Consider the following 24,397-nt stretch of genomic DNA (forward strand, 5'->3'; position numbering starts at 1 on the left):
TACAGTGCCTTATCACGTCTTCGAGACGCCTCGAAGAATATACCCGTAAAGTGAGCTGAGGGTACGGTCTGCGGGCGCAACGCAGCAGAGGTGTGTGGCTCATCTCCTGAGCTGCTCTCAAGCACAGCTCCAGAGAGGTCCCTGTGCAGCACTGACTGACTGACTGACTGACACCCAGAGGAGGGGGGCAGCACCACATCCAGGGACCACACAACTCTCGCGAGAAGTGTGCCCCGCCCCCTCCCCCCCCCCCCCCGTGTGTTGGAAAGGGGGTGAGTGAGTGAGTGAGTGGGGGAGGGTGTCTGCGCGCGCAGCCACCAGCCCGGAGCGGGGTGGGCGGGCAATGCGCGCGCACGAGGGACGGAGCTGGAAACACGCTGTCACGGGCGGTTCGCGTCTCCAGTGACGTCAGGAGTCCCGCTCCTCCTCCCTCCCCTCCCCCCGCCCCCCCCCCCCCCCCCCCCCCCGCGCGAGCCTCAAAGTCACAACACGAGCGGCGGCGGCGGCGGCGCGAGCTGGGAACCAACCGTCAATCTGACCGGCGTCCGCCATAACGTAAACAAGCAGCGGCGGCCCGTCCGCCGGCCCCGACCCCTCCCGACCCCTCCTCCTCGCCCAGACACACAGGCTGAGCGTCGGCCGGGTCCAGCCGGCGGCGAGCCGCGCAGTGAACGCTGAAGGTAAGAGGGAGGGAGAGACTGGGAAGATGTCTGTGTCCTGGGGATGGGGATGATGATGAGGATGATGATGAGGATGATGGTGGTGGTGGGGATGACGGGGATAGATGGAGCCCGCAAACCGGGTGAGAGGGTTATGGCGCAGCTGCTGAGTCCCACGACCCGTGATGTTTAAATGATTATTATTGTTTTTTTTTAAATTTAATATAAATAAAAATTTCTCTCCCGTTTCTCTCTCTTTTTTTGGGGGGAAGCGGGAGGCGGGCGGTGTGTGAGTGGGAGAGGAGGAGAGGGAGGAGGGGTTCGTGGTTGTGGTTGTGGCCTAGTGTGGACTCAGCCTCCCTCCATCACTGCTGCTAACCTCAATAACTTTGCACCATCCCATCGTAACTGGGCCGACAAGGACCCGAATAACAACCCGGTGCTGCAATGGTTCACCGCTGATGGTTCGTTGCAATTTCTACAACCGCTTGTTTTTTTTTTCTATCGCCCTCTGGGTATTTGTATTTTTTCTGGAGGAGGAGAAGGGGTGGGTGGGTGTGTTGGTGGCTGTGAGGCCCTGTTAGTTGAATGCTTCCCCCCCCCCCCCCCCCCCCCGCAAAATAGGATTTTCATTTTCAGAATTTTTTTTTTGCACAGTTGGGATAAAGGCGGCGGTTGTTTATAGTAATCCGTTTATTCACTCCCTCCCTCCAGGTTCGCACAGGCGTTTGATCCTTTCAATACGATGTTCCGGCTGCTTCAAACGCCAGAGCATTTTCAGGGATACAATTGTTGCCAAGTAGTTTGTGGTCTTTGTTTATTTGTCTTTATTTGAGTCTAGGGTGATCCCTTGTGTAAACAAATATACATTTTTACTTTCATAAGAAACTGAAAGGTCTTGAGAGGATGGGTGTGGGCTGAACACATCTACTATGAAATGATCAGTGGTTATTAGTATTTCAATGAATAAAATGCTATGCTGTAGAAACATGGACATTGTTTATGTTCTGTTACAAAATCGTTTATGATAAGGGATGGCATGGATGATGATGATAATAATCCTTGCATTAGATTTAGCACTTTATCACATCTTTCGAGACGTCTCAAAGCGCTTTACAGAATATACTGTCAAGTTAATTGACTGAATATTTTGTGGGCGAAACGCAGCAGCCAGTTGCGCACAGCAGTGTCCCACATACAGTTGTGGATTGAGTGACCAATTTATTATTTTATTTTTTGAAGGAATTATTACCCCTGGAAAAGCGATCCGCCAATCGACTAACAACCGGGTTCCTACTTACTGCTAGGTAAACAGAGGCGTGTGGAGTAAGGAAACTTGCCCAACGTTTCGCACTGCTGGGAATCGAACCCAGGTCTCTTGCTTGCGAGGCGAGTGCTCTAGCCACTGAGCTACAGGACTCCACTATGGATGAGTGTAAGTGAATATTTCAGAACCAGGCTTAAACAAATAAGCAATACAAATTGATCAGTAGAATAAGAGCTTTTGACAGCTGAACTATAAATGGCCACTAACAAGGAATACTGCTCAAAAAGGCACTTGGAGAATTGCAATACAAATGCAGTACCCAATTACCCAAGGTTCTAAGTACTGTAGTTGTGTACATTAATTTCTCTTAAAATCAATCAATTTTAATGTGGTTGTACCAAAAATCTGATTCAGAATCATGAGCTGCACATGCTTATGTAATCCTTAAATATGTGGAGGTTTGTTTGGTAAAATGGATCTTTCCTCTTTAAATTTTCTAATTAAAAGTATATAAGTGAAGTATCACAAGGCCAAGAAGTTCAAATGTTGTTATCGTTAAGTATGTAATTTTTATGTACGGTTTGCGGTCTTGTTTTCCCCACCAGTGGCTATCTGATTAGAAGTGGCTGTGAGGAGAGAGCGGTGGGAAGGGCCGAGCCAGTCCAGAAGACGCCTGCTCGGTTAGCTGGGCTCAGGGGGAACTGCTAAACATGACCGATATAACCATTGTGAAAGAAGGATGGGTCCAGAAAAGGGGTAAGATTAATTTTATTTTTCGAATGCATTTTATGATGTTTGAATGTCCCAGACAAGTGAGAAATATTTGTAAATCCAAGATTTTCTAAGAAGAAGGGATATGGGCCACAGTGGAGTGAGTATGCAAATGCCTATTTACAACAGTGAAATGTGTGGTAAGTTAAGTGTGTTTTTCTGTTGTATTTTGATTGAGTGGCAAATTTTGATAAACTTTTCCACTTAAGTGCATCTGCTTAAGTTGTGCATGTATGTATTCAATACTATTTGGGTAGGAAACAAATCTATTTATGTATTAGGATTGGCTTAGATTCATTGTTTTTCTTGTGTTCAATTGTTTCTTAGTAGTAATGTTGTGGTTGGTCCTTAGTGGCGTATGTTTATTCGCTTGTGTGATCTTAAAAATAGAGTAAGTGATTAGGGACTGTTGAGATGACAAAATAATTTCCTGTTTACTTCAGTGACTTGCCTCCCTGTGGAGGATTGTGCATTTTTCTATTGCTGTAGTTTTTTTTAAAAACAATAATATCCAGTGCTTTAAGGGAGAATGTCTGTGGTGCTCACACTATATTATGGATTGTGTTTGGATAGATTCTGAAACATTTATGATCATTGACAAGATAAAAGGTTAATGATCGGTTCAAAATTTTAAAGTTACACAGTACCATAAGATTTGCAAACATAAGCAAGTCTTGGAATTAAACAGGCATTCAAGCTCACCTTTGTTCTTGTGCTTAAAAAAATGCATGTTATTTTAAATATTTTTGTTTCAGAAACACCTTATTGATATGTATCAAAACTTTTTTTATCTAGCAGAGTGAGCAGATGTATGTTTCCGTGCTTTCCACTATGTCTGTATGGACAGAAACCCATCATCTTAAAACTAGTGGCTCATTCGCTTGCTTCCAGGTTTTAATTATCTTTCCAGTGTGTAATATTAACATTGATTCCACAATCATGCAGTAATGAACTTGTGATACCGAATCAATGTGTATAGAATTTGTAAACATGATATATTGAAAATGTAATAATATGTTATATTATAATAGAAAATACAGTTAATAGAAATATATTCAATTCACTTTACAGCATATTCTGTGAAGCGCTTTGAGACATCTTAAAGACATGATAAGGTGCTATATCAAATGCAAGTATTATTATACATTAAAATGATCCAGAACATTGACCATGTCTCATTGCTGAATATGTAAATAGTAATTCCAGAACAGTTTCAAAACTGTCTTAATATTTGATTAAAAGCTCCATAAGATTGACTCTTGTTGCACCTTACTGGTTCTTGAACTTCCAGATCAGTTTCTTTGGTGGAATTGCTGTGTTTCTAATTAGATTCCATGGCACCATGATTCCATGTTTTTCTCAAATATTAGAAATTGTACTTCAGGATTTTACTTGTATTCAGCTGATTTTTTTTCTATGTCTTGGGCACGTTTGGTGTCTAACAATGTGGAGTTCTCTATTATTACTGAATAAGGTGATATTGGAAAATGGTGAAGCTCAATTTTAGATTTGGTACTTGCATCCATTATTTTCAAATAAAGTATTGGCAGTCGATGCATTGGTTTTATTGGAAGTTGTGATTTATTCTAATAACTTGTTGCAAATACCTATGTTTTAACAGTGAGTTATTTGATAAGGGAATTGTTAATTCAAGTAGTAGAATACATGTGATGATAAAATACCAGCAATGAAAATGTTCTTTTATTAGTGAGCAGGCGCACGTTGTAATGTGATAAAGGGTTGTGCAGCTTTTACTGGAACAGCAAAATAAATCACCAACTTAATCTTGAACATTTATTTTAAAAAGGTGCTCCTTTTGATAATAGTAATATATAAAGTCTGGGCTTGTTATTGTTTTTCATGTTTTGCTTGACACAGTCAATATACTGTAATGTCTCATTTCAGTTTGTGGCCTTGAAAGTGGGGAAAAAAATCAGATTTTGAAGAAATGATTGCATTTAACTTATTTTTAGTTTACATTGTTGAATGCTAACATGGAATCCAAAACCTCTTCAAAAATGAACAAAATTAGTCTTGTCACAAACCTTTCCATTTGTCATGCTTGTGCTGGTAAACCTGTTTACTTGATGCACTAGGAGACTAAGTAATTGGTCACAGAATGTGCTCAGCACACTGCAATGGTTCATATTCTTATTGATTTGTGCATCATGCAAGCCTTGTTTGTGTCCATGACCTTATTAGTGAGCATCTTAGAGTTGGAAAAAATCTTCTGATGTTGCAACTTTTAGAGTTTGTAGATATTCTAAATATTTGGTTCATCACTGGCTAACATCGCATTTTCAAGCCTATGTGTTTGGATTGCTTTACTAAAGAGATTTTCACAACCTTATAATACGTCTTGTGTGGGCAAACATATTTTGTTTGAATGCTTAAGCTTTTTGAATGCTTAATTTTCTCTGTGCACAGGTTCCAAATTAAAAGCTTTTTAATGGCTTTATATTAATGATTTGAATTAACTTTTTAATACTCAGTTCTGAATGTGGCATTGACTTGAGAATCCATTTTAATATAAGAGAATTTGAAAATATGTTTCATGTCTGTGGTCAGAGTTGACTAAGACAGCTCCTCCATCGTCAAACATTAACTTGTTTTTTGTAATAATCCTAATTTTGCCTTGCAATTCAAAACGACAAAATATCCTTTGCTGGTTAAACTCCAGCAATACCCCAATGCACACTCTGGGGTCTTCAAGCCTGGACTCTTGTCAGCTTGTGCCTTATCCTTATAGGAAAGAAAAAAATCTCTGGAATTAGGTAAGCGGGGTGCGTTCTTCCAGTGAGTGAGGACACATTTTTTCTAGACACAGGCTAATTTCCATGTATATGTTGAACTCTGTTGTTCAACTCAAGCATGTTGATGTGTTTCTGCATATGTTAGACATACTTATTTGACCAAAACAACAGTTTTGCAGCCCGTTTTGCAGTTATTTTGTTGACTATTGCACATTTGTAAAATTGGGGTTACGAACTGGAGATGAAACAGAAAATTTGACTCCTATCTAATCAGTTGGTGGGATTAATGTTTCTCCATGATCCTTAGAAGGAGGAGTGGGTTAAAGAAGTTCTAGTGTTGTAATGTGATCAAAACGAATATTCTATGCTCATTGAAATTTTGAGAACTCTGTAATTTGTACTGCTACTTTAGGTATTTGATGTAAACTATTACAATACACCCCACTTATTAAGGTTTTAGATGAGATGTTAAGTCGTGGTCCAATCTGCCTGTTCAGTTGGGTGTTAAAGATCCCAAGGTTCTATTCAGAAAGAGGAGAGAGCTTCACCTGGTTCCTGGTCAACATAATTTGTTATTGCTGTTTGTAGGCAACCGCTGCATGCAAATTGGCCATTATGTTTGCTTACAAAAACACTCATTACATTTTACTGAAATTTGGTGAAGCATTTTGAGGCATTGAATTATTTATATACAAGTTTTAGTTTATTTTACTGATAAAGCTGTCTTGCTTATGTTGTCTTGCATGACATTCAAACCCCTCTCTGAGACTTTGTAATTTTCCAATGTGGCTACTCCTCTACTGAACAAAGATAACTGATGTTTAGCATTTATCTAGTCAGGCATGTGTCTGATGCATACAGAAACCCATCACCACGCTGAACATTATCTGAACCAGACTGAGAGTCTGACATTTGTATGACACTTCCAAATGGATTTTTCCCTGGAAGGGACGCATCTTGCTTATCTAATTTGGGAATGATTTAGACCCAGGCTGGCAAGAGCCAAAGCTTGGGGAACCAACAGTGTCCTTCGGATTACTGATGAAGTTTAACCAGCATAAACCACATTGTTTGTCATTGAGAGCATTGTTTGTCAAGCTTTCTGAGGCTTGTCTGGCTAAGACTACCCTACTTGTTAGCATTTTGGCTTGCTTGCAAGATTAAAAGGAGCTGAGTGGAAAGAATACCTGCTCCCAGGTGTATCTTGACGAGCCAGGCTGGCTGGCCTGCATGAATATCGCTCTCGTGTTCTGTGACCCCGCTTAACTCAGGAACTGGACCGCTGAGACTGCCATAGAGGGTTGACTTGATTTTCACATTGCATTGCTGAGCATCACCTTGGAGATCCTGCTTACCTCTTCCTTTTAATTCACCCCCCCACTGGCCCAGGGGGGATAGTAAATGTTTGTGTCGGTATATGTACAATTCCCTATGTTTGTATACCAGCATAGGTGCTTTGCTGTATGAAAATGATTATAATGTTGAGTATGATATGATCAAGGAACCCAATTTGAAAGTTTTTTTTTTAAAAAGTGTCTTATAAACAGGAATACTCAATTTTATTTCCTTGAGTTTTGAATGTATTTTACAAAGTGCATTACTCGAAGCAGAAGAATTGATGTTTTAATTTTTTGTCTCTGCTTATCAACCATATTAATGATTTTTAAAATTAATGGCTACAGGGTCCATTAATGGATCTTGGATTTTGATGGTCTTCAGTTCTGAATATTGTATTATATTGGTCATGGCCTTACTTCAGCACAGACAGATTTAACAGCGGCTGAAGTGATCTTGATTCAGTGTTTTGATGACTGATTAAATAATGGATATGTTTAACTTGGCATTCCACAATTGAAGTGCAGTCGGTGTAATTTCTTTTGGTCAGATGCTTTGTACACTGAGACTTCAAAGACTAGTGCCTTTTTGTTGTGAATAGCGAACCCCTTAGACAAACCAGAATAACATTTTCTTCTTTCTATACAAATTGATTGTCAGCCTGGCTCATTGGCCACACTCTTGCCTTGGAGTCAGAAGGTTGTAGGTTCCAGCTCCATGTCTGGATTTGAACTCAAAGTCTAGGCTGGCACTTTGGTGGAGTGCTTTAGGCGGTTGCATTGTCAGAGATGCCATCTTTTGGGTGAGACATTAAACAAAGGTCCTGTCCATCTGTTTAATTGATCATTAACGTTCCCATGGCACTATTCGAGAAGGGAGATGTCCTGGCCATATAAAATTGGTCATTCACTTCATGGCAGTTCGTGGGACATTGGGTAAGTGCACGCTGGGTGCCATATTTGCCTACAATAACACAGTCACAGCAAATCCTGTCTTCGTTATAGCCCCTCTGACTGAACACCAGTGGAGTCCTGTAGCTCAGTGGTTAGAGCATCGCCTCGCAGGTGAGAGACCTGGGTTTGATTCCCGGCAGGACGAAACCTTGAGCAAGTTTCCTTACTTCACACGCCTGATAATAATCCCTCAAGAAAAAGAATAATAAATTGATCACTTCAATCCATGACTGTTTGTGGGACACTGCTGTGCGCAATTAGCTGCTGCGTTTCGCCCCCCCCAAAAATAGTCAATTCACTTTACAGTATATTCTGTGAAATGCTTTTAGACGTCTAGAAGACGTGAAAAGCGCTATATCAAATGGAAGGATTATTATTATTATAATTTGCACTGATTTGTAATGAATGGTGGACTGTTCTGGGCTGCGGGCCTGGGCCCTACAAGAAGCTGGATTGACCTTGCCCATATTCATTTCATAGAAGACCTTTTCGAACTAAGAATGAAGGAGTGATTTTCAGACCAACTGTCTGGGTTTCATTCTGACCCAGGTCACAAAGATAAAAGGAGAATTCCACATATTCTGTTTTGCCATCTAAGAATAACATATTCAAGAATAATATTTGAAATATATAGTATAACTGAAATTGAAGAAACTGCTTCCAATAATATCATGAGTGTGGAAGGGGGAATCCTATTTTATATTTCCTGTTCCCACTTGCAATGGTTGAAGCTGATGTGACTTCCACCACACATGGATTTAGTTGCACATGTGAATTTCAAAATTGGATGTTAATATGTTTAGTTGTTAAACAATTGGCCCATTGAAAGTCCTTAGGTGGTCCGTTAGATCACCAAAGAGCCTTCAAAGAACCATTTGGAAATGGAACCAAAATCAAACTATCTGCTGTGTTTTATACAACAGCAGGACAAATTGAACTGCTTTTGAAACCACCTCCTCAAAGGGATTTCTGCAGTAGGGCTCCATATATTTTGAGAAAGAAGGGGAAATTAAGGATTTGCCAACAATATATTTTTAGGGGAATTCTGTAGGCACGGAGAGAAGAAAGAAGGTAAAGAATTTAAAGAGTATCAGAGGGCACTGATATAATGGCTGAAACTTAGTGAATAATATAGGAGTGGGCAGGTGAAAAGGCCTGGAGTAGATAGGAAGGGGGATTAAGACCATGACAGAATTCAATGTCAAAACAGGGATCTTATCTGCTGGTCAGTGAAATATGATGATGCTTAATTGATTTGCTTAGCCGAGTGTGACAGACCACACGGACTTTGGAAAAGTAAAATTTGTGGAGGTTGAAACTATGGTCAGTGGGAAGAGCACTGGAGAAGTATACTTGAAGTGATCAATGAAGATTTCAGGGGCAGAAAGCTAAAAATGTAAGGGGGCTCTCTCACATTCTAGAAATGCAAAGTTAAGAATGCAATTTTAACTTTGGACTGGATATGATGATTGAAGTAGTTGAAAGTCAAATGTGAAAATTGCATATTGGCCGAGTATTCTTGAATGAACATCTGAGTAATCCTGAGTGAGTGAATGAGATTCCTGAGTGAGCAGCCAGAGACGATGCTTTAGTTGGAGTGAGAACTGAACATGATTGTTTCAGTTTTGGCTCATTCAGGACCTGTTGTCTTGGCAGACAGGTGATCAGAACAGCAATAGTTCTAGAATAGAAAGTATAGGTTAAAAATTGACCCACGAGGAAGCATATATCACTGAGGAAAACACATAGATTAGGGACATGAGAGACACAAATATGTAAGGCATGTTTTTCTAAATGGTACAATGGAAAAAATAGTTTCTTGTTGTAGTTTATAAGGGAGTATAATTGCCAGTTTTATCTTTCTTTAATCTAGGGCTTTAGGAACTGTCGACATTTGAGTTATTAACTAACTTTGTAGAATTTTGAATTATGGAAACTTGTTCTCATCCAAATGCTTTTGCGACGTCTCGAAGACATAATAAGGCGCTACTTATCAAATGCAAGGATTATTGCTAACTGATTTTATAATTTTATCTGTCTTGAATATTTATAATTGCCTCTTGTAATCTTTTCTTCTTACCCATATCCACCTGCCTCATTCTGTCCTTGGAGAAAACTGCCCCTTTGCTCCCACACAAAAGCCCTCTCATCCTCTTAAGTTCTATCCCCTTCTGGCCAACATCAGCATTGATTTTGACACTTCAATTGAACTCTTAAATAGTTGCCTCAGATCCACTTTCAAGACTCTGGTCCCTACCAAATTATGAAAACTGATCCGTTCTCATCAAAATGCCTTTGAGACGACTTGAAGATATTTTCAGTAGCTTATTCTTGTAGATCTCCTGGCACAACAGCCTCCTTTACACTCAAATCTCAAGCCTCCTTCCTAGAGTGGATGTGATCCAAAACTGACTTAATAGTCCATCGCCAAATATAGCCCAACCACATCAAAGAATATGATCCCTCCCTCTCTGCGACCAATTTCTCATTTTACTCCAGGATTATCCTGAAGATCTAGGACAACTCTGACCTTCTTCTCTTGACCTGAAATCACCTCCCACACTACTCTCGTCTCTTGCCCCAATCTACTTTTGAAATACAAGGCATATTCAACATATATCTAGAACTAGGAAGCCAACTTGATGGGTAAATAGAGAGGACAGCTGCTGCTCAAACTCCACACCTTCAACTGAATATCACCCTCAACCTGCCCTCAACTTTGTTTATGCTCGTGGCAATCAGCAGGTGAAGCACATTGTGATCAGATTTAGGAGTTCTGGATTACCTATCTCTGGAACTTGAGATTCTTTGTACCAGTTTCATCTCTGCACCAGGTGAAACCTGTTAATTTGGATGATGGTTTGAATCCTGGATATTCCTGGTCTGACTAAGTAACATTGGATTCAGTCTTCTTGTATAGTAAATATAGAAATTTACTAATCCATTTACTTAAGCTAATTTTGCCAAGAATAGAATTCCAGGCATTGTTTTGCAAAGGTGTGTTTACAGTATTAAAAACAGTCCAAGGTTAAAACATTGTGAATATTAGCCAATTGTTTTAAAATGGGTGGGGAATTATAGTGGTTTAAAAAAATACATATTGTTTTCAGTTGGAAGTTATTTATTTATGAGCCTGAAGCACTTGATTTTTGAATCAAAATTTAAAAATTGTTGACGCATTATTGACCAGATTGTGGAGCCAAGAGCAAAAATTAGAATGATGACTCTCGAGAGAATTCCCATATTTCATGACTGCCAGGAAAATGCTGTGAGTATTCAAATACTCCTTTAATCCATTTCAGTTCCATAGTAGACATGACTCTGCAGTGTTGGCATGACTATATCTAGTTTATTGAACAAAACAGAAATTCCCAGTACAGGAAACAGACTTTCTGAAAAGCTGCCAAAATTGATAGCTGGAATTGCCCTTGACCTTCCATTTGAAAATATAAAGGAAATGTTTGTCTCTATATGCCTTTTGCCTGTTTATGATTTTTTTAACAAAACATGCAATTTAAAAAGCCTCGGGTAATTTTCTTCAATCTTGTATATAAATTAAAAGTGAATCGTATTGACCTGGAATATAATGGCCCTTTTTTTTAATAATAAAAACTGCTCTTATGACAATTTTTTAAGTGTCTTGTGTGGTAGGATGGTTGATTTCTTGCCTTAACTAGCTATGTACAGGGTGACCGCAAAGTTGTGATACCATTTATTTTAATAATAATTACTTTATTTCTTCAAAGACAGTGATCAGTGCATAAAAAATCAAAAGTAGAGACTTTGCTGTTATGTTCATGTTAAAATAGACTACTGTTTAAAAATAATATAGGAAAGATGACTTCCCTGTACATCTACACAACAACGAATGATGACGTTTTCCATTACTTTCCTGATTGCTTTGGCTGGAATGAACTGCACAGCCTCTCTGATATTGTCCTTCAGCACCATTATTGATTGTGGCTGATATTTGTCAGCGATTTTGTCAGTAGGCAACAACTGTTGGGTAACTTGGATTTTGTAAGGGAATAATTTCAAGTCACATTTTAGTATTTTTCGCACTGACTCTTTTTAGACCAAGTTCTTGAGACAGCCATCGTACAGATTTTTTAGGGCCCCGATCAACACGCTGTTTGAGGCCATCCACTTCTGTGTGCATCTTTAAAACTTCCTGTACCATGAAATACAGAAACATAGTGCAATTTGACATATTTGATAGACTATCACGTAATCCAATTTTCTTTCAAAACTGTTGTTGTGCTGCAATAACCGAATTTCCATTTGAGAAGTACAGTTCCACAAGTACTGCATTTCTCCATGACTAGATCAATTTTCTTATTTTTCAGCTACCCTATTATACAATACAAAATTATGTTTGTATAGCGCCTTTCATGTCGGGAGGATGTCCCAAGGCGCTGGACAGTCGGGCATTTGGACCCGAGCTGCGGTTGTTTAATATTAGGGAAGGTGGAGGTCAGGGAGGGTAGGGGTAGGAGGGTGGCCAAAGGTGCGGTTGATGAGGAGGGTCTTGAGACATGCCTTGAAGGAGGCAAGGGAGGGAGCGAGGTGAAGGGAATGTGGGATGGATTTCCAAAGGCTGGGGCCAGAAAAGCTCAAGGTCCATCCGCCAATGGTGGGGTAGGCTGGGCGGGGGACATGGAGCAGGCTGGAAGCTGCTGAGCGGAGGAAGTGGACAGATTAATATGGGGTTAGCAGGTCACAGAGGTAGGAAGGAGCAAGGCCGTGGAGGGCCTTGAAGGCGAGGATGAGGATTTTGAACTCTATCCACTGGGGATGGTGGGAAGCCAGTGGGTGTGCTAGGGTCATCAAGCCTGATGTGGGAGAGGACACGAGCTGCAGAGTTCTGGATGATCTACAGCTTGTGGAGGGATGAGTTGGCAAGACTGATGAGCAAGGAGTTGGCGTAGTCGAGCCTAGAGGTGATGAATGAGCATTTCGGCGGCCTGAGGGGTGAGGCATTGGTGGAACGAGGTGATGTGGCGGAGGTGGGGGAAGGCAGAGCGGGTCATGGAATGGATGTGGGATAGAAAAGACAGTTGAGGATCAAACAAGACCCCAAGGTTCTGGACTGGCTTAGTGAGGTGGAGTGTGCAACCACGGATGGAGATGCTGTCAGTGCCTGAGGTGAGGAGGCGCTGACGGGAACCGATCAGGAGAGCCTCGGTCTTGTTGACGTTCAACTGTAGAAAGTTAACTCATCCAGGACTTGATGTCTAACAGATATTCTGTCAGGACAGCAGTGGTCCTGGAGTCAAGGGTGGAGGCAGAGAGCTAGAGTTGGGTGTCATCCGCAGATTTAACTGTTAGCAATTTCCTGACATTTTGTTTCGATGCATTTGGTATGTATACATAAATATCTTTGTTTATACGCCTTTGGTTTTTAACTGCTGTTTTTGTATTTGGTTAGTGAGGAATCTGAAATGTATGAAAACTCCTTGCTGTATTTGCAATTGTTCACTTTCAGTTTCTGAGAGATTGAACCCTCGGGGCTGAGGCAGTTTCATCCTTTTCCAAAGCTTCTTGCATGTTTCCTAATTTTGATGTGCACAATCTCTCCTTGGAGAAGATCATATCCTATTTTCCTAGAAAACCTGGATATGGGTTGGCAAATGGAAGTCAAAAAAGCAAAGGGAGCCCAAAGTGCATATAAGGGAACTGCTGAAATTCCAACATATTGTAAAAGTCACTGATGAGCATCCCTCTGCTTATTCAGTTAGGGCCAACCAACTTGTTAGGATCTCAATTTGCAGGATTAATGGGTAGGGTGGCTACCTGGACAATTAACGGGAAAGGTGGCCAGAAATGCTTTCAGTGACAAGCTTTGCAGTTTTAGCTGGGTAGACTCCAATTCACACACTGGGTCCCAGAGAGCCTTTACTCTTGCCAGACTGCACTTAATATTCACCAGATAATCAGGATGCGTTCTTCCATTCCAATACACGGGAATTTCCATGTTTAGGTGGGGTGCATAGAGCTCTGTTTGGTTTTGATACTCTTAAGCGTGGTGATGGGTTTCTGCATGTGTCAGACCAAAAGAACGACACTAAGAAAATACTTCTTTACCTATAGGGTAATTGACAACTGGAACAGGTGTTTGAGACTAGAATGCTGGTCTCATTTTAAAGAAACAGCTTGATGCTGTAATAAGAGGGTGTTCTGGAAGGATGAGAGGAAATAGGTTGAAGATTCTTCATTTGTTTTTGGTCAGCAGGGTATCTGACTCGTGCAGAACCCATCACCGTAATTTAAGAGCATCCAAACCAGATTGAAGGTTCTATGTATGCATGCAATCTATGCATGACACTTTCCCTCTACCTGGAATGGAACGCGTTCTTTCCCGTGAGGTACATACCATGCTTGCCTAGTTCTGAGAAGTATTACCACAAGTTGTTGAGAGTCATGTCTTGGGATATTGCTGAGGTTTACCCAATTAAAACTGCAAAACTTGTTATTGTGCTTGTCCAACTCGGACCACCCTATCCATTAAGGCTTTGGTTTGCAAAGTTAACTGGAGCCAAGTAGGAAGAATGGGGGCAGGAAATCTTCTCTCTTTTCTTCCAACTCCTGCTGACAAGCTAGGCTGGCTGGTCTGTCATCAGCTATGCCTTGGAGTGCTGAGGACCTGGTAACTCATGATTACCACTGACTGTAATCAGCATTCTGATTAGCAATCTGATTAGATTTTTTAAAAAAGTTTCGTGGCATTCTACAAAATTAAGTTATACAATTCTACAGTGTATTCTGGACTTGTCCCTCCACATCCACTCTGCTACCCGCTTTCACGGCCACTCGTTCGACCTGGTTATCACCCGGGGCCTCAGCGCTTGGATGTCACCATCACCGACAAGGCCATCTCTGACCACCATTTCATCTCCCTCAACTCCTATATCCCTCTCCCCACAGCCTCCAAACCTACCACCATCTTCTACTGTCCGTGGATGAAGATCTCCCCACAATCCCTCTCTGCTGCCCTGGAGTCCTCTGAACTCCTCCCCCTCTGGCCCACCTCCCGCACCAACCCATTCTCTGCCTTTACTCTCCTCCACAGCACCCTCTCCACCACACTTGATGTCTTTACCCCCTTCATCTCCCGAACTGCCTCCTATTCCCGATCCTCACCTTGGTTCACCAGCCACCTCCGCTCGCTCAAGGGTTAGGTGCGGGCTGCCGGACGTACTTGGCTCAAATCCGGCGAAACGGTCCACCGGCACATCAAAACCTACCGCTCCGCTCTCGCCTCAGCCAAATCGTCCTTCTACGCCAGGTTAATCCTGGAGGCAATGGGCAACCCCAGGCTTCTCTTCTCCACCACAAACTGGCTCCTCTGCCCTCCCTGCTGCGCCTCGCAGATTCTTTCCTCCCACTCCCACTGCAAGGAAATGAGACTTCCTCGAGGCCAAAATCTTGGCAATCCGCTCAGCTGCCACTACCCTCCCAACTTCCAGCCCCTCCCTACACTCCCCCACACACCCCGACCACTACCCATCCCTCCTTCCACACCTTTGATTCTGTCACCCCCTCCTCTGTCATCACCACCATATCCTCCATGAAGCTCACCACCTGCTCCCTGGACCCCTTTCCCACCCCTCTCCTTGAATCCCAGCTCCACCCCCTTGCCCCACTGCTCCCCGACATCATCAACCTCTCCCTGTCATCTGGTGCTGTTCCTACCCCCTCAAAACAGCCATTATCACCCCCACCTTGAAGAAACTTCCCTTGACCCATCACAACTATCCAGCTATCGGCCCATCTCCAACCTCCCTTTTCTGTCTAACGTCCTTGAGCGAGCCGTTGGCTCCCAGCTTCACTCTTTCCTCTCCTCTCACTCCCTCCATGAGCTCCTCCAATCGGGTTTCTGTGCTGCCCATGGCAGGGAAATTGCTCTGGCCAACGTCACAAATGACATCCTGACCATGTGTGACCAGGGCTCCCTCTGCCTCCTCGTCCTCCACGACCTCTCCGCCGCCTTTGATACTGTGGACTACCTGTGTAGTCCTCTTCCACTGCCTCTCCTCCCACCTCAACCTTCAAGGTTCTGTCCTTGACTGGTTCTGGTCCTACCTTTCACACTGCCTCCACTTCATCTCAGCAAATGGCTTCTCCTCCAGCCCCTGCACCGTCTTGTGTGGCATTCCTCAGGGCTGTGTCCTCGGTCTCCTCCTCTTCACCCGCCACATGTCCCCCTTGGTGACATCATCTGCAGACATGGAGTAAATTTCCACATGTATGCAGACGACATCCAACTCATCTCTCTGCCTCCACCCTCAACTCCAGGACTACTGGCGTCCTGACTGACTGCCTGTCCGACATCAAGTCTTGGATGAGGGATAACTTTCTTCAACTGAACGGCAGCAAGACCGAGGCCCTTCTGATTGGCTCGCGCCAGCGCCTCCGCACCTCGAGCGCTGGCAGCATCAGCATCCACGGCTGCACACTCAACCTCACTAAGCCAGTCAGGAACCCGGGTGTCTTGTTTGACCCTGAACTGTCCTTTCTCCCCCACATCCACTCCCTGATCAGCACGGCCTACCACCACCTCAGCAACATTGCCAGACTCCGTCACTGCCTCATCCCTCAGGCTGCCGAAACCCTTACTGACGCATTCGTCACATCAAGGCTCGATTATGGAAATTCCCTCCTGATCGGCCTTTCCAACTCTTTTCACAAGCTGCAGATCATCCAAAAGTCTGCAGTTTGTGTACTCTCGCACACCAGGCTCCGTGACCCCATCACTCCCACCCTCGCCCGACTCCACTGACTCCCCATCCCCCAGAGGATCAAATTCAAGATTCTCGTCCTCACTTTCAAGGCCATCCATGGCCTTACCCCCTCTTACCTCTCTGACCTGCTGACTCCCTACCAACCTGCCCGCTCCCTCCGTTCAGCGGGCTCCAGCCTGCTCCATGTCTCCCGCCCGACCCGCCCTACCATCGGTGGTCGGGCTTTCAGCCTCTCTGCCCCCACACTCTGGAACTCCATCCCACAGTCCCTTCGCCTCACTTCCTCCCTTGTCTCCTTCAAAGCCGGTCTCAAGACTCTCCTCTTTGATCATGCCTTTAGTCGCCCTTCCACCTCTCTGCCTTCCCTCACCCCTACCCCACCCATCCCCCATGCTCGGATCCCGACCCCTCACTGTCTAGTGCCTTGGGATGTCCTCCCGACGTGAAAGGCGCTCTATAAATGTAATTTTGTTGTCCTGTATAAAAGTCTGTTGACATGTTAAATAATCCTTTAGTATAGCACCTATTGAGTATCTTTCAAAATGTTTCACATTTCAAGTTATCGGTAACTAAGAGCACTAATCAGTAAGACTTTGTGCTTTTATCTGGGGATGGGGTGGATGGGAAGGAAGAGGAGACATTGCTTTTGAAATTTGGAAATGTCAATTTCTGGTTTAAGTAATTCCAAAGTAAAAAGGTCTACTTTGTAAAATGATTGATCCATATAAGGGGTACCAAGCAGAACATCAAACTTAGTGCTCTGGATACACTTCCCAAAGTATGAATGAGTAGAATGTTGCTCCAGCTGCTCAAGTGCTGGTGCATAATTGTGGTACTTGTGCAGCTGGTGCTTTTATTTTCAGAATCTTGAGTTTTGGTTTAGCATCCTTTGACCCATTGATTCATGCCTGGAATCCATGTCAGATCATTTTTGCGCATCTCCTAACTACTGAGGAGGGTTGTATTGGAAGTAGGATTCGTTGAAAAAGTATGTTTACTCTGGAAGATCTGATAAGAATAAAAATAATTGAAATTGGATAACGAGGCAACACAGTGGGCTGAGTTGTAGTTTTTTTTTATTCAACCCTCACCACTCTGGTAGTGATAATCGCTGGAGTTGATACATAATAAATAATAAGAATAAATAATAAATACTTGCTATAATGCCTTATTTTGTTGTCAAAAGGTCTCAAAGCCTTACAGAGTTTTAAAGTGCAGTGTAGTGACTTTTTTTGGCGAATGCAGCAGATAATTTGCATACAGCAATGTCTTACAAACAGCGCCGTGGGAATTTTTACTGCCATTCTGAACAGGCAGATGCAACGTTAATTTAATGTCTTATCCGAAGGACGGCCTCTCTAAAACTGTACTCTGCAACATTGTATTGGAATGTTGGCCTTGACTGAGTTTAAAGATCTGACATGGGGCTTGAACCCACAACCTTCTGAGTCGGAGGCGATTGTGCTACTTGCTGAGTTAGGATAACACCTCAGTTGCGCCCTAATATGCGGAAGCATTTGAGTGAACTCAGTTGAAGGGGAAAAAAAACTCCTGCTTTTCTCTCCCCCAGCTGCTTCTGCACCTCCCACTGATTTGTTAAGTGCATTTATTTAGCATATATTTGTTTATGAAAGATGGTCTTTGTTAGTAACAAACACAGTGGAATTGAAAGGAAAAATACACTTCGTTACATTAAAGAAGATTGTAAGCTTGGGGAGGTAGAATGGAAGAGAAAAGGAAAGGGGAGAGAGACAGAGGTGGGGGGGGGGTTGTAATTTTCTGGGAAATCACCAGCTGCAGGTTTCTTATTGAGAATTGGGTGTAAAGAACTAGAGAATGATTATCAGCATACAATACTGTGTTCATTGTGATGTCTGCCATTATGTTTTTTATTTACAGAAAGGAAATGATTGTTGTTAACTTTCCAAAATTGCNTTTTTTAAATATATTAGTCCAACCAGAAAGCTATGTGAATTTTAACTTGAGTAGTTTTAATGTTCTGCTCATTGCAATTTCGCTTTAAGCTTTTAAATCTACAGTAGAATGCTGGTTATCTGCAAGCCATTTGTCCACAACTATTTGTCTTTATTGGGCTCCCTTGCGCAAATGGACGCAAGGATGTGAAATACCAGAGGAGGAAAAATCCTTTACATTGTGCGCATGAGTTTGCTAGGAACTTGAGTTAGTTGCTCTGACAGGCTTTGATCACATCCCAGCAACCTTTCATGCAAGTGTGCAACTTTCCACATGCGCACTACAGTTTTTCCCAGTAGTGCAAAGGTAATTCTTTAGACTGTTATACAATGTAGGGTTAGTAATAAGATAGATGAAGAGATAAAACATTGGATAGACTCGGAGTGAGAAAAAGACAGAGAATGATACAGTGTAGTACTACAGTGACAGTATAACTCCCAATGGTATTTTTTTAATTAGCACTATAATCAATTTGTATTTTGCATGATGTCCAATTATCTGCACTGTTTGCTTATCTGCAGTGGAGCAGCTTTCAATCAGTGTGGAAAATTTGGCTCTACTGTATAATATTAATAATGTATTAATATAGAGTTCAAAACTCACATCTGTATCCTTGCACACAGCTAATAAAGGTGTGTGAAAATAATTTGCGATAAGACTATAAATTAATGAAAGCAATAACTTGAAGCCTAATATCAAGTGGGAGATCAAAAAGTAAAGCGAGAAGAGGCAGTCTGTGCCAGTCTGATTGGCAGAACCCATTCTATGGAAGTACTGAGTGAAGTAGTTTTACCTTTTCTCTGTTTATGGTGCTTCTTCAGTCTTGGGCTGTGGAAAATACACATGTTTGTGAAGACACTTCACTGTGTGGGGAATGAAGAAGGGAATGAAGAAGATTTTAGGGTCTTAGGCTGACATGGTCAAGCTTTGACTTCTCCCTTTAAGATCAGTTGGAATTTTGTTTTGTAGTGTTTCTGAATGCTCAATAGTGGTTTGGATCTCTGATGTTTGGAGACCTAGCCGATAAGTTATTCTCCCGTACATCTTAGGTGGGAGGAACCCTCCGAGGGAAAGAATTCAGAAATAAAAGTGAGGAAAAGTGAATTATTTTCATTTCACACCTCACTTTGCTGACGAGTGGTTCTTGAAGAAGACCACATCCATGTTTTGCTAATGTAAGGCAAAACAAAGGTAGTTTAAATGGAAGCAAGCAAGAATGGTACTGGGAGGCATATTGAAGCCGGTTATGGTTAAAGCAGATTGTCAACTGCAACAAACTGGATTCAAAGTGCTTAGTTAAGGTGGTAAGGCAAAACTGGATGAGATTCTTCAGGAAGCATTTATCAGCAAATTCAAGTGAGAATTAAATAGCTGTTTGGTAAATAAATTGATTGAGGACTGTTGGACAAATAGTGTAGGCTTTTTGTTTTCACTTTGATACCATACTTTCAACATACATTTTGATTGTACACCATAGGATTGTATCAATTCTTATGTTGAAGAAAAGGTGATTTAAATATCATGAGTCATATCCACTGGAGTTCTTTGAGGAAGTAACTAAATGTTGTTTAGAGCCATCCATTATAATGAACTTAAATATTTAGAAGGCATTTAATAAAGTTTCATATGTGAGACTTTTAGAGAAAATCCATGGTATTATAACATGGTATTATGCATTTGACTGCTGTGTTTTGCCCACAAAATATATAGTCAATTCACTTTAATGTATATTCTGTGAAGCGCTTTGAGACGTCTCGAAGATGTGATAAGGCGCTATGTCAAATGCAAAAATTATTTATAAATTAAGACATTAGATTGAAAACTGACTGCAGAATAGTACACAAAGCAATGATTTGGGCTGNTTTTTCAGGGGAAAATCCTGGGGGCACAAAAATACAGTCTCAGAAATTATGAACATTTATGGACATGTTTTGTGATTTGAAACTAGGTATTTTATATGTTCAACATATTCATGGATAGTCATAATATTTTCCTTTACTTTTCATCTTCTGCGTGCTTAACTGTGGCAGCTGCCTGTGCTTTTTTATTTCCACATGAATTCTTTCCAAAGAATAAGCGAAAATGAGAAAACACTTTTGTGTTAAAAGCAAGGTTACAAGTGTGCTCTGAATTCTAAAAGAACCAGCCTTCATAGCATTTTTTGCTGCCTGAAAGAATTGTGAACTACATTTGGATCCACATTATAGGTAGAGGTGGTTGGTTGGATGGAGGAGAACTGCTGGATACCTGGTAGCGGGGGGCCTTTTTTAAAAGAAATATTATAGATGATCAGCTGAAAGAATGGGCAGAGACTTAGTCAAGTTATATAGTGTTCTGATCAGGTTGCACTTAGAATACTGTAGACGGTTCTGGTCACTGTGACATTAATAGTTCGGCTTCCCTAGAGGCAGTGCAGATGATAGCAACGTATTTGATTCCCAGTTTTAGAGGATGTAATGCAATGATTAGACAAGTTGGGGCTCTCTTGAGAGAAGACACCTCAGAAAGGATCTTATAAAGGTGTGTACATTTTTTAAATGGGATTGTTAAAAAAAAACAGATTAATGGGATACACTGACTTTCGAACAAAGAATCTTAAGAGTTGCAAAGGACAATTTTAGGGCAGACAACAGGAAGTTTTTCGTTGCCCAGAGGTAGAGGAGGGGAAAGGGATTTTTTTTGTTCTGCTGGATGTTCGACCATATGAAAACCAGTCACCAAGCTTAAGAGTATCCAAACCAAGTTCCGTTCATCCCACGTATTTCCACTGAAATTCTTATGTATTGAAATGGAATGTGTTCTCTCCCTGGATGGATGCATCCTACTTAACTAATTCTGGAGACTCTTAAGTTCAGACTGGCAAGATCTAAGGCTCGAGGGACATCAGAGTGTGAATTGCGCTACTCCTGGAAGTTGACCAACTAAAACTGCAGAGCTTGCCATTGACAGTACTATCTGGCAAGCTTTAGCTGCCTGTATAGCTAGGATCACCGTACTCGTTAGGGCCATGGCTTGCAAGGTTAACAGAAGCTGAGTGGGAAGAATTCATGCTCTTAGATGACAGCTACCAGGAACTCCCTGTAAGCTTTCTGATGTGCAGCACAGTTCAGCATGAAATGCATGAGACCATTGCTACTTAAGCGCTCTGGGGTGCTACCCTGCTTGAGGGGTGCTATATATATATATATTAATATATATGTAAGTTGTTGTTACCATCTTCCTGCCCACAGCTTCAACACGTCCCTACCCATTGAGCGAAGGAGTGGAGCTGGATCAGTACCTGCTTGCCTCTCTATATAGAAATCAAGGTGGATTCCTAGCCCTGGATATACGAAGGTGTGTTCACAAACTCGGACTCCAGAACTGAGGATCGGGCCCTTGGGTACAGCTCAGGTGACCATGTGAGAGGAAGTAGAAGGCATTAGAAGAAAGGGGCGATAGGTCAAGTCAGATTGGAAACAAAAGTATGATGAAAGGGGAGATTGAAGAATATAGTCGTCAACATTGTTGAAGGCATAGAGATGAGGAGGTGGCACTGGGAGTACTGGTCCCAATAACATTATGTGAGGATTTGAGAATCCTACCTTTTTAAAAGGACATTAAACATTTGTAAGAATATAGATAGCCTTAGATTATGAAGGATATGCTCATAAAGAGAGCACAGGCTCAGGGTTGTGAAAAGGAATTTAAGGATCGATATCTATTTTTACACACAATGGGTAGTTAACAACTGGAATAGGTTACCAGAAAGGGTGATAGTAGCCAGGATCTAGATCGATAAATAGCTTAGTGTAGTAGAAGGATGGACATTCTAGGAATATTGGATCAAATGGTATGAAGACCTGCCTTCATTTGTATCTTCTTGTGAACTTGATCTCATTCGAGGAAAGATTGAAAGGGGAATATAAACCATTTTCTGAAATAAATGTTGAAGGGCATAAATAAGGTAGACATAGGTATGTAGGTTGTTGGATTTTGAGTTGAACTAGAGATCAGCGGTTTATTAAAAATTAAACTTGATTTAGATTTGAACATAATCTACTGTAGATATGTGTGAATTCATTTATCAGCATTCTCAAGTACTTTCAAACGCTTGATGATCCTGGCACAGCAATATTTCACTTTTTAATTGGAAGTATTGTACTTCTAATTCTCTTGTTGGTGTTCTGGTGACATTTTAATTTGGAATTTCCAATTTATTATGTACTTGTTTTTTCTCCTAAAGTTTAATTTAATGTATAGTTAGATATGCAAGGTATAGAAACTTGTGGGAAGCCTAGAAACTACTTTATGGGAGATCAGATCTTAATAACCTGGTGAATGCACTGCTGTTTCAGCGAGATATCTTGCATGGCTGGCTGTTTGGCTGCAGATCTGTCTCCCTTGGTTGTTAAGTAGTCCAGACAGTTGTTCGATCTTTCCTGACCTTTTAGTCTCAGGATTGTCTAATGACTGAGTATGTTAATTGGTATTCAAACCACGAGTAGCTGCTGGGAGTAGTGTAAAACCAAGGATTAAACAAAGCCAAGAACTGTTTGGCAAATACAAATGTTCCTAAAACTAGCAATTTCCAAAAGCAGACAACATAATAGCATAAAAAAAGCATCATTATTGGATTGTAAAACTAAAACTGAATGGTGGCACTAATGTGTAAAAACAAACCTTTTGTTAAACCACTGCTTATTTTGTTTCCTTTCCAGTTATACTAAGCTGAGGTTCCATTTCACAAAAACAATGTTGATGTTTGCATAAGAGGGCTACGTTCATTTGAGAGTGTTTGGAGCATATTTGTTTCAGCAAAACTACCAGAAGTCTAATTTTTGTACGATAGGCATCCTAGCAATTCAAAATGTCATATTGAAAAGATTAACCTTGGCTTCTCCATTTTGTATTTCAACATCTCATTTACTCTCCACAATGTAGAAATTCGGATATTTTCCAGAACAGTAGGGACAATTAAGTCCTGCTTAAAAATGGGTTATGTGTAGTTTAGTCAAACTAAATGCTCTGCATTGTAAACTTATGTTTGTTGCTTCACTTGAACAGGTGCACAGTTTTCATTTCTGTACAATAGAGTTGATTATCCGCATCCATTGGTACTAGGCCCTTTGCAGATAAGTGGATAATTGTACATCACCACAAAACACAAATTGACCCACGTGTTAACTAAAAAGTTGTTCTATCAGGAGTTTTACTATCTCTACAATGAACTGCCACACCTCATTCCCTCTGTCTCGCTTACTTTCTCTCTCTCTCTCACTCACTCACTGGGGGAAGCTCGCTTTTTGAATAGAGCAGTTTAAAGTCTCATCCAAAGGATGACACCCAGCAGTACACTGGAGTGTCATCCTACCAGAGCTCCAAGTCTGAATGTGCGGCTTGAACCCAGAACCTTCTGTGTAGGAGATGAGAGCTTGAAAATAATCTTTTCTGGTGCCCTGGCCAACAATCTCCTCCCCCCCACCCCCAAAATAAGGTTGCCATGTTTGCTTACAAATATAGTCCCTAAACTTACAGAAAACTCTAAAGCAATCTGAGATGTTTTAACATAGTTGTGATATCAAATGCAATGATCATTATAAGAATTAATTTGGTGCCCTCGTTGCAAACATTTACCTCATGTTTAGTTAGCAGTAAGTAAGAATCCGGTTGTTAGTCGATTGGCGGATTGGTTTTCTGGGGGTAATAATCCCTTTTAAAAAATAATGTGGTCACTGAATCCACGGTTGTTTGTGGGTCACTGTTGTGCGCAGTCGTTTGCTGCGTTTCACCCACAAAACATAGTCAATTCACTTTACAGCGTATTCTTTGAAGTGCTTTGAGATTTCTAGATGTGATGGGCACTGTATCAAATGCAAGTAGAATTATTATAATATAATTATAATATATGGGAGAGAGAAGAGAGATGAGCAGGATCTCCTTGGAGTTGACGTGTTTGGCAACG

The 24,397-nt window shown here is 41.5% G+C and overlaps 1 protein-coding gene across 6 annotated transcripts in view; it reads left to right on the forward strand.

The window, feature by feature from the left end:
* Positions 1 to 622: 622 nt before the first annotated feature.
* LOC103181750 (RAC-gamma serine/threonine-protein kinase) overlaps positions 623 to 24,397 on the forward strand; it is a 141,032-nt gene continuing 117,257 nt past the window's right edge. For 3 of the 6 annotated variants that reach the window (XM_042333649.1, XM_042333654.1, XM_042333653.1), the window contains exons 1-2: positions 2,067 to 2,094; positions 2,532 to 2,682. In XM_042333649.1, coding sequence (XP_042189583.1) covers positions 2,637 to 2,682 — 46 coding nt within the window. In that variant the 5' untranslated portion in view covers positions 2,067 to 2,094; positions 2,532 to 2,636. Of the gene's footprint in view, positions 681 to 783; positions 803 to 1,102; positions 1,124 to 2,066; positions 2,095 to 2,531; positions 2,683 to 24,397 lie in introns of those variants that run through there. The other 3 variants (XM_042333650.1, XM_042333652.1, XM_042333651.1) reach the window with 3 other exon arrangements.

This window comes from Callorhinchus milii, unplaced genomic scaffold, assembly GCF_018977255.1.
Source record: "Callorhinchus milii isolate IMCB2004 unplaced genomic scaffold, IMCB_Cmil_1.0 Scaffold3, whole genome shotgun sequence".
Classification (NCBI taxonomy): domain Eukaryota; kingdom Metazoa; phylum Chordata; class Chondrichthyes; order Chimaeriformes; family Callorhinchidae; genus Callorhinchus; species Callorhinchus milii.